Source organism: Bidens hawaiensis, unplaced genomic scaffold (genome assembly GCF_021521415.1).
Source record: "Bidens hawaiensis isolate Kalapana, Puna unplaced genomic scaffold, B.hawaiensis_p1.1 tig00016044_1, whole genome shotgun sequence".
Taxonomy (NCBI): Eukaryota; Viridiplantae; Streptophyta; class Magnoliopsida; order Asterales; family Asteraceae; genus Bidens; species Bidens hawaiensis.
Window position 1 is genome coordinate 83,826 of NW_027492456.1, and position 11,096 is coordinate 94,921.

General features: G+C 34.1%; 1 protein-coding gene across 1 annotated transcript; it reads left to right on the top strand.

The window, feature by feature from the left end:
- The first annotated feature begins 282 nt into the window (after positions 1-282).
- Positions 283-10,778, top strand: LOC143550511 (dynamin-related protein 3B-like). The gene is made up of 20 exons (XM_077041144.1): positions 283-706; positions 2,649-2,931; positions 3,534-3,562; positions 3,658-3,759; positions 3,880-3,948; positions 4,027-4,086; positions 4,161-4,274; positions 4,980-5,028; positions 5,167-5,276; positions 6,698-6,790; positions 6,894-6,986; positions 7,072-7,209; positions 7,864-7,977; positions 8,069-8,164; positions 9,038-9,089; positions 9,172-9,323; positions 9,392-9,538; positions 9,640-9,692; positions 10,311-10,410; positions 10,489-10,778. The coding sequence occupies exons 1-20, from the start codon at positions 347-349 to the stop codon at positions 10,744-10,746; spliced, it is 2,472 nt and encodes an 823-aa protein (XP_076897259.1). The 5' UTR covers positions 283-346; the 3' UTR covers positions 10,747-10,778.
- Positions 10,779-11,096: the final 318 nt, after the last annotated feature.

Consider the following 11,096-nt stretch of genomic DNA (forward strand, 5'->3'; position numbering starts at 1 on the left):
GAAACCGATTTGACTAGATTTTAAAGACCGATTTTAATACTCTAAAATTAGGGTCGGTTCAGGATTGGGTTTTTTCGATCTGGACCTAATTATGCACACCCCTTAGACTGATTTGCAAACATGCTTCAAACTTTCTTACACAGAAAATTAAGTTGGACCATTTCTTTCTGTGTTAGCTTATAAGCGGAAGGTATCGAAACCGCCCCCACACGTTCCCCAATCTCTTTAAAAAGAGACACACACTCCAACCTTCATTCTTCTTCTTCTTCTTACTCCGCTAGGGTTTCATTTCATCATTCATACTTTCAATCTCAATCCCATCAATCTTCACTCCAACTCCAAATCCATGGGCGGCGAAGAACCATCGGCACCGGCCACCGCCGCCGCTCCACTCGGCCACAACGTCATTCCGATCGTCAACAAGCTCCAGGACATAGTCGCTCAATTAGGCAGCTCATCCACCATCGAGCTTCCTCAGGTGGCCGTTGTCGGTAGCCAGAGCAGCGGCAAATCGAGTGTGCTTGAAACGCTTGTCGGCCGTGACTTTCTGCCCCGGGGTTCGGATATCTGCACGAGGCGGCCGCTCGTGCTGCAGCTTATTCAGATCAAGCGGAGACCGGATGGGACGGAGGAAGAGTATGGAGAGTTTTTGCATAAGCCGGAGAAGAAGTTTTATGATTTTAATGAGATTCGAAGGGAGATTCAGGTGTTGTGTTATGTTTTTATTATTGCCTTTGGTTACTTTAGTGTTTGGTAGTTTATAAGTGTATTTGAGTGGATATGTAGGAGTGCCCTTAGTTTTAAAATCATTTTGAGCATTGTATTAAGGGCGTGGACGTTTCGGTTCTGTTTATTAGAGCCTTAATCAATTGGTTTTTGGTTAGCTGGTTTTGTTTATAACCAAAACCAAATTTGGGAAAAGATTTTACTTAGAAAAACATGAAATGGATGCGTAAATACATGAATGAAGATATAAATACGTGAAATGGAAATATAAATACATGAAATGGAGGTATAAATACATGAAATGGTGGTATAAAACATGAAATACATGAAATGGAGGTATAAAAGCTAGAAATATATGTTAAAATATGAATGGTTCAGTTTGGTTAAATTTAGCTTACCGGGAGTACAAAAGTTAACCGATAACCGACTTTTGGCTAATTTTGGTTCGGTTTCGTCAGTTTTCAGTTCGGTTATTGTTCACTCCTACAGTGATTGTATGGTGAATTAATCTGTTAATAAAGGGTAAAGTTGTCCAAATTATTGGTGAGTTTGTGAAAACTGTGGCCACACTATGTCAAGTATATGTAACGTTGTTAAAATGGCTCCACTTTACAGTATGTTACATTATTCACACTCTGTTAGGGGTGTGCACAGGGCGGATGGGTTGGGTTTTGAGCCCTAACTGAATCTAAACCGAAAATTTTGATTATTGGAGAATGCTAACTGTCCAGTTTCCGTTAATCATGGATGTGGGTTGATTTCTCAAATCTGTCTTATGACCAAAATATTTCTGCAAAACCAAATATGGAATCTGAATAAACAGTTTGGCAAGAAAGTGTTGAAAATGCATTTATTCATGGTTGGCTTGGGTACAAAAACTATGCAAAGGGTTATGAATCCATGATGAACTTATGCCATTAAGCAAGAGATTAGATAGGTCATAGGTGTTGATGGTTTAGGATGTCTAGGGGCATTAGAGTTTAGATACAGCTATGATACTGAAACTACTATCAAGGGAGTACGGGACCTAACCGATACGCTCTTTTAGAAAGTTATATAAAAACTTTGCTGATCAACTGCTATTTCATTCAGTGCTGTTGTTTTGCATGATCACACAACACATGCTGCTCCTGATGTGCTCAGCGGCACCTCAGAAGATATCACTTTACAACATAAGTTTAATACTTTAATTATTCTAGGTTTCTTACTGGTGATCCAAAGGTCAGGTTGAAGCAATGAATGTTTTGAAAAATATGAAGATTTCTAAATTTGATACAGATTCAAGTGCAATAACTTGCAGTTTGGTTAAATCTGGTTTTTGAATTATGCCAAAACTGGAAACTGAACCATTGATTAATTTTTTAATTTTGTTATGGGCTGTTCTTTTGGTCTCCTTGCTCACCCTTATATTCTGCTGTGTGACTTTCAACATTCTTCATGGTTAATTATTTGTTGTGTGTGTAAATCATTGACCTGATATAAGACAGATTTAGACTGAATGTTTGACAACATTGTTCTTTGTCAAGTCTTTTAATCTTTTAAGTTTTTTTCTCATTAGAGGAAAGTATACACCACATATTCAAATATCAATGGTAAACCGTAGATATAAAGTAAACAAAATTGACATCCAAACATCATCTTATATACTTTTAAGTTACTTTTCAGATATAATATCATTACTTGTAGTAGTTTCGTTAGTTTGTAGTATGGTGTTTAAACAAGTTTACCGGTGAAGCTATGAAATAGCAAATATGAAGGCAAGTTAATGCTAGTATGTATGAAATAAGTTTGAGTCCACATATGATAATTTCATAACGCTCACCTTATTTATCATTAGTACTTTCATTTAGTTTATATAAGATTGAATTTTGTGAAGTAAGATTTAACCATTGACTTTGTATTTGACTGTCTGGATACTCTAGGCTGAGACTGACAAGGAAGCAGGAGGAAACAAGGGTGTATCTGACAAGCAGATTCGATTAAAGATTTTTTCGCCTAATGTTCTTGACATAACACTGGTTGATTTGCCTGGTATAACAAAAGTTCCTGTTGGTGACCAGCCTTCTGACATTGAAGCTCGTATTAGAACAATGATAATGTCATACATTAAGCTTCCCAGCTGTTTAATCCTTGCTGTGACACCAGCAAATGCTGATCTTGCCAATTCAGATGCACTTCAGATTGCTGGAAATGCTGATCCAGATGGTAAGTGCTGATCATTTATCATTAGACAATGAACAGACAAACACGAACACAAACACGGACAATTGAATGAACAGGGTTTTCTTGTTTTTGTTTGTTTAGAAAATGAGTGTGTTCATGTATGTTTATGCTTGTTTGATAATAGATAAATGGTATGAACAAGCGCTTCACAAACGTAAACGAACGAACGTAACTGAAAATAGATAAATGAACATAATTGAACAAACATAACTGAAAATAAATGAATGAATTCATAACCGAGCGAACACTAGTTTGAAAGTAATTGGATCAATCTGTTAGGCCTAAATTGTAGTGGGTCTAATTTTTTTTAATGAATGTATAAACGAACGTAAAAAAACAAACTTATAATGAATGTAAACGCACAAACATAAATGAGCATAAATGAACAACATAAGCGAACGTTCACAACATGAATGAATGAGACAGATGTTCATGTTTGTTCGCTTATTAAATAAACAAACCTCCCGCTGGGCAGTCCACAAACAGTTCACTGAACCTTTGGTTCGTTTACATGCACATATCATATCTTGTTTGAGCTATTAAATTGTCTCTTTAACATGGTTCTTTCTTTATTATTCTGTCAGGCTATCGAACTATTGGTGTGATTACAAAGGTGCGAATGTGATACAATAAATAGTTTAAGTCAACTTCTTTGGTGTTATTTTGTTTTGCTACTTTCTGATAATGGGTACCCTTGGCATTGCTTAGTTGGACATTATGGACAGAGGAACAGATGCTAGGAATTTTTTGCTGGGAAAAGTTATTCCCCTTCGACTTGGTTACGTGGGTGTTGTTAATCGTAGTCAAGAGGTACTATTATCTAATCATTTTATAAGTTAACATTTGTATCAAATTTTTAGATATTTAGAGTACAACTATGGTGGTTGATATATTCTAATTTATCTCACAAATAATGACATTTGTAAATAGGATATTATGCTGAATCGGTCCATTAAAGATGCACTTGTGGCTGAGGAGAAGTTCTTTCGCAGTCATCCGGTTAGTTATTTTTCTTTAAATTTAAAACAATTTAGTGGCTATGGGTTATTCAGTTGATAACTAATTATTGTGGTGTAGGTTTATAATGATCTTGCCGATCGTTGTGGGGTGCCTCAGCTGGCGAAGAAATTGAACCAGGTATTTTGCAATCTGGATAATCACTTATAAAAAAACGAACCAGGTTGTTACTTGTTTTTTATTATTGTTTGCAGATTCTAGTACAACATATCAAAAGAGTGCTACCAGGGTTGAAATCACGTATTAGCGCTCAGTTAGTTGCTGTGGCTAAGGAGCATGCTAGTTATGGAGAGATCACAGAGTCAAAGGTAGTCAATGAAACTGCTTTGCAATTGAGTCTTGATATAGTATTGAGTTATTGAATGATTTTGTCGAGTAGCCTTCGTTAGAGATTTGCACATACACATAATCTTTTAGTTATAATGGCACTTTAATTGGAACTTAAAAGGATGCCAACTGAGCTCGAGCTCAGCTTGTTTAACTTACGTGAGCTTGATTTCTAGGCTCGAGCTCAGCTTTTGAGTAGTTTTCTTGATAGAGCTTCGCTCGTTTATTACTCATTATTTAACTTGTATGCATTTATAAATTTTTTATTATATTTATTTTATTTTTATGTAACATATCTCATATAATTATATTTGTTATATAAATTTGTATTTAATATATTAAATGAAAGGTATAACTATAATAGGCTTGTTTAGTCTGGCCAGCCATTCTGAGCTCGGTAAGTGAAGCTTGTGCTCGGGCTTGTTTGATAAACAAGCTTATGTTTAGGCTTGGACTTGAGCTTGTTTAAGCTTGGCTTTATTTAAGATTTAGCGAGTTGATATCGAGTAGCTCATGAGTGGCTTGGCTTGTTTACACCTCTTGTTCAACTTTGGGATCAATAATTGTGTCTTCTAAGATTGGTATTCTATATAGTGATAACTCACAAACCATAATATTATGCATATTCTTGATATTGAATCTTGCTGGTCTCTTTGTGTTTTAACTGTAGCTTTTATAATCTGCAGGCTGGCATGGGAGCTCTTCTTTTAAATATTCTATCGAAGTATTCAGAAGGTCATGTGGCTTTTTTCACTTTTTGTATCTTTTAATTATAACTGGAGTTAAATTTTATTTTTATTGAGTATAAAATTGTAACTGGAGTTAAAGTTTTATTTTTATCGATTATAAAATTGAGTTGATTCTTTTAAATAGCCTTCTGTTCAATGATCGAGGGAAAGAATGAAGAAATGTCAACTGCTGAGTTATCTGGAGGAGCAAGAATACACTATATCTTCCAGTCAATATTTGTTAAGAGTTTGGAGGTATGTATAGGCCGACTTTATCTGTTAAAGCTTTTCTCCCCTAGTTTTTATGCAGTATAGCCTCGTAAAATGAGTACTTTTTATTGTTATAAATGTTAGCAATATCGATAAAAAAATGACCTTAGTGAAAATCTGTTTCTTTATCTTTCTGGTTCTGTTGGTGGGTGTGTGCGTGAGTCGATTTGGGTCGGTTTTTACAATGGGTTTGGTCTAATTTGGTTTACATTTTGTATTTGAAAATTTTGGGATGAAAAAAAAACCCTAAAAATAGTAAATTTGAGTCTGAAAATTTGGCGTTATTTTTTTTTAATTAATAGTTAATTGATTATCACACATTACATATTTGGACTTGAAATTTTTGGGCTACACCAATTATTAAATTCTTATAAATTACTCAAAATTCGTTTGCTCATTTTTTTTTTATTTTGGCTTGGTTCAGCTTTTTGTTGATAGCAAAGCCGAACCAAAAATCATTTTATTACCAAATTGTATGTTTTTGATTGGGGTCAGTTAATTTGATTTGGTTACGTTGGTTATGGTTAGGTTAGTTTGGTTCATGCACATCTTTACCTGATGGTATTCATTTACGGAGAGCTTACCGTTGAAAAACTTAGTTTAAACAAAAGATGGTTTCATTGATAAATTAGATCGTGCAAGGTGCTAAACGCACTCAAAAACACGTCTGGTCAACTGCCACATCAGATTTCAAAAATGCACCAAAACACTTATTTCTCTCCAATCATACAAACATCTTTATCAATACTTGCAATTTCACATCATCATCATCACCTTTTACTTTTTTTTAAATACTTAATTTCTCTTCCAATTAATACGTTTGTTTTAATTTTTGCATTAATAGAAAAAATTAATTAATTATAATTGAAATAATAAAATATAATTGAACGGACTTGGAGTGTTTTCATTATCACCGGCGGTAAAGCTTGTGTGGTGATTTAATGTGTGACAGAAATCGAAACTGTATGGCGTAAAAAAATTGAAATTGTGTAGGTGTAGTGAAGTGTGAAGATGTATGGTTGTATTTATAGTGGTTTAGAAAGTATTGTTATTATTATTAACACAAATATTACCATTAGTTTTTTAGGAATTTGATTTTTTTTTAACTTTTTATCATTTTTTTTGCCGTTTGGTGTGGGAAAAAGGAAAAAACAATATGTTTTGTAAGTTTTGGCTTTTGAAAGCCTTTTGTTTTTTTTTTAATAATTAAATTACACTGCACGTGTTTACGTGCATTCTTCAAAGGGCATCTTGTTTCCAATGCAGCATTTGTTGCTTGATGTGCTATGATCCAAATGCATCCCTAAGGGCGATGCATTTGGTTTGGTCTAACTTAAATAAATATGACGGTCAACGTAGCTGTTTTTTTGTCTTTAATAGTTGATAATATTTTATTGTTGCTGCAGGAGGTTGACCCATGTGAAGATTTAACTGATGATGACATTCGAACCGCCATACAGAATGCAACTGGCCCTAGATCTGCCTTATTTGTGCCAGAAGTAGGTCTTACTCAAACCTTTTAATTTTTGTGACTTGTTTTTTGTCATATTTGACTGCGTTGTAATTTATAAGCTTGATATGTATGCTATCACGCATTTGCAGGTTCCGTTTGAAGTTCTTATTAGAAGGCAGATTGCTCGTTTATTAGATCCAAGTGTTCAATGTGCAAGATTTGTATACGATGAGTTAATTAAGGTCAGGGATTCATTTGAATGCACCTTCTTTTATTATAACACACTTTGTAAAGATACTGATTTCATTTTATTTTTTATTTCTTTAGATGAGTCATCGTTGCATGGTTAATGAGCTACAGAGGTTTCCTGTTCTCAGAAAGCGAATGGATGATGTCACAGGGAATTTCTTACGTGATGGTCTTCAGCCTTCTGAGACCATGATTGGACACATAGTTGAAATGGAGGTATATATATAGTAACAGATTAAGTCATTGTTATTATTAGGGTTGTGTGTGAAACTGAAATAGCCGACCTGTAAATGAAATAACCGCAAAACTGACAGTTTGGTTTTATTTTTTTATCAAAAACAAATTTCTTATTCGTTTTGGTTTTGCTTGCACTGAAAATAAAAAAAAAACCGAATTGTAAAAGCCGAACTGGATTCTGTAACTGAACCCATAAAAACTGAAAAAACTGGCTTTTGTAATTGAATTTATGGATTCTAATTTTTATTTTTGATTGTTAAGTAACTTATAAAGAAACAATAGATGTTGTAGTCTAAAAGTTTTAGACTTAAATGTGTAATAATCGATTAATATTAATTAACAAGAGAATCTAGGCCCTAAGTTTTAAACTCAAGTTCATTATTCTGGGCCTCTTCAGCCCAAAAATTTCAAGCCCAAGGGCAAAACCAAAAACTTCGAAATTGAATTGTAACCATTGTGAAAAACGAAACTGAATGGTTTTCCAGAACCCAAAACCGAGTTTTTGGATTTTGGGATGATTTGAGCCCAAAATTGACGCATGTACATCCCTAGTTATTGCCACTTGGTTTTAGTTTTCTGAAATGCAAAAGATAGCGCATGTCGGCGTCGCCATCTTATGGATATCATTTGCAGATGGACTATATAAACACGTCACACCCGAATTTTATTGGCGGTAGTAAGGCTGTAGAGTTGGCTATGCAGCAAGTTAAATCTTCTAAGATCACATCATCAGTTTCAAGGCAAAAGGTGTAACTACTAATATTGTAGTGTTAGTTTTGCATATTTGTTTACTTGCTGATGGCTTCATGTCTAACTATTTGTTAAATTTGGTTGTCAGGATGCTGCTGAGCTGGACAAAGCACCACAATCTGAAAGAAGTGTCAAGTCGCGCACGTTTCTTGGACGACAAGGCAATGGGATTGTCACAGAGCAGGTTGTTTCAGATTTCAATGTTTTGCATTTTTGAAAGTTCTGTTTGTTTACATTTTTTGAAGTTCCGTTTGACCAGTTAGAGGTTAAAGATAGCCCATATTTGAATTTATATTCATTTGAATGGGTTGAATTGGCAACTAGTCTATTAAACGACTTGATGCTGTCAGGCCTGTAAACGAACCGAATGGATACGGACACGTGCCTTAAAAAATCTGAACCAATCGAACACGACACACAATTGAACACGAACAACTAAACGATTGTTAAGAAAATGAATGCGTTCGTGTTCGTTTGTGTTTATTCGTTAATAGTTTAAACGACCGTTTTATGAACATGACTTAAATGAATGAGCATAGCTGAATATAGATGAACAAATCTTGGTTAAAAGTGAACGCGCCGGGCCAAAAGTCAATAAAACTAGACTAAGTTGTAATTGGATTTATAATTTCCTAAACCGAGACTAATTTGTAATGGGCTTAAAAATTGAAATGAATATAAAAACGAACATGAAAGAACAAACTTAAACAAGCGTAAACTAACAAACATAAATGAACGAAATTAAACAAATTCAATTAAACGACCGTTAACGTCATTTTATAAACATAAATGAATGAACAGTATGTGGTCATGTTTGTCTGTGTAACTTAATGAACGTAAAATTTTGTTCATGGTTTGTTAGTTATAATTAGATAAACTAAACATAAAAGAACTTTCCGTCGAAAGGTGTACGAAGTACGAACGCTTTACCATATGTTCGGTTCGTTTACTAGGCCTCTTGCCAATTCTATAATTAAACAATACCTTTCTTTAATCTATTTTTTGGCCCCTTATGTGTCATGTGGCTGTCATAACTAATAGTGATCAACCTTTGCAGCATAGTCAACCGGGATCCCGTCCAGCTGGAGAGGTTGAGAAACCAACATCTGGTAAGATCTTGCTTATAAAAACAAATTCTTGAAACATGTAATATCAGCAATTCTTAAATTTTAACGGCTGTGATTTTCCCAGGAAGCACAAGCTGGGGAATCTCATCAATCTTTGGTGGGTCTGATAATCGAATGTCCGCCAAAGATAATCATTCTGCAAGCAAGCCTTTTAACGAGCCCGTTCACACTAATGACCATTTTGACTATTCAACTTCAATGATTCACTTAAGGGAGGTACGATTATAATTCAAAATATTAAAATCACAAATAAAATACAATTGCTAATATTGAGATTTTTATAGCCGCCAACGGTTTTGAGGCCCTCTGATGCCAACTCAGATCAAGAGGCTATTGAGATTCACGTGACAAAGTTGTTGTTGAGATCATATTATGATATCGTCAGAAAGAACATTGAGGATTATGTGCCTAAAGCCATCATGCACTTCCTGGTAATTGTGACATTGCTAAACTTTTTTTTTTTTTGATAAGTATTAACAAGTTCTCTTCTTTAGTTTATTGACGGTTTATATTTATGTTGACTGAATATTAGGTCAATCATACAAAAAGAGAGCTGCACAATGTCTTTATTAAAAAGCTTTACAGGTAATAAGGATTAAGGGAATAGGAACTGTTGGATTCTTTTTAGAACTTTTGTTTTTACAACACTTTTTTAAAAATATAGGAATTAACTTTTTGTTTCTAAAACGATGGTAACAGGCGTTTTCAACTTTTCTCCCACCCTATGAAATATAATTTTCTATTTTTTTTAAATTTTCGTTGAAGATATAACTTAGCTTTTCTTCAATAATTTGTAATTTTTAGTATGTGTTATTAATCGAAGTTCTAAATACACAGTCTTGTTATAACCTTTTTCTACACTAATTTTATTAAATACTGAAATGTATTTGACAAAGCGTATCTTTGAGATTTTATGAGACTAAAAATATTTTATGTTGGATACAACTCAGTTTTCAACAAAGCGTATATTGAAATATGGAAAATTTACTGAACAAACTTGTGCATTTAGATTTGAATTTAATATTATTAGTTTTCAGAGAAAAGTTAAATCATATCTTGAATGAAAATATAAAAAAGTGTTGTATTTTAAATCAAATAGAATGAATACTATAATTTTTAAAGATAAACAAGTATATTTTTAATATCTACAATAATTTTAAAATAAATTGATATCTAATGAATGTTGGTCATGTATTTTAACAGAGATGATTTGTTTGAACAAATGTTGCAAGAACCCGATGACATTGCTATAAAACGCAAGCGCACCCGTGAAACGCTGCGTGTTCTTCAGCAAGCTTTTCGGGTATGTTTCTGCTAACTTTCAATATGGTTATTGGTTTACATGAATTATCGGGCTAATTAATTATATTTTTACTTATAGACATTGGATGAACTACCATTGGAGGCCGAGACAGTGGAAAGAGGTTACAGTTTGACCAGTAATGACGCCACGGGCCTTCCTAAAACTCACGGGTCAATGTTTCCATCCATTAGCGGGTCGGTAGACCCTTACAACACAGCTTCACCAAAAAGTCAAAGATCAACTCGCAAGTCTTCACACTCGGGTGAGTTGACTTCACCTTTTTATGGCAACTTGGATACAAATGGAAGCAATCACGCGCCTCTTCTTGGCCTGTAAACTGACACGAAAGCGGAAGATTTTGTTGGGTTTTATGAAGTCATGGACTCGTATTCTTTTCGTCTATCATTACTATTACTATTGTTATTATAGTGCATTGCTTGGTGAAGTCCAGTGAACTGGTGCAGTTGATTCCACATACCTTTTGAGACATAAACTTGCAACAGTTAAAAGTTGTTTATGTTTGGGAATGTTGAAAAGTATTTGGAACAAGGGTAATAATATGTACAATTGTAATATGAATGGGTTTGGTTTCTTTAATTTTTTAATGTTTATTTAGTGGGCTCGTGTTCTAACTGCAAATGGTTTTTGATATCAAAGGTACTAACAACATGACCAATATTATCGAA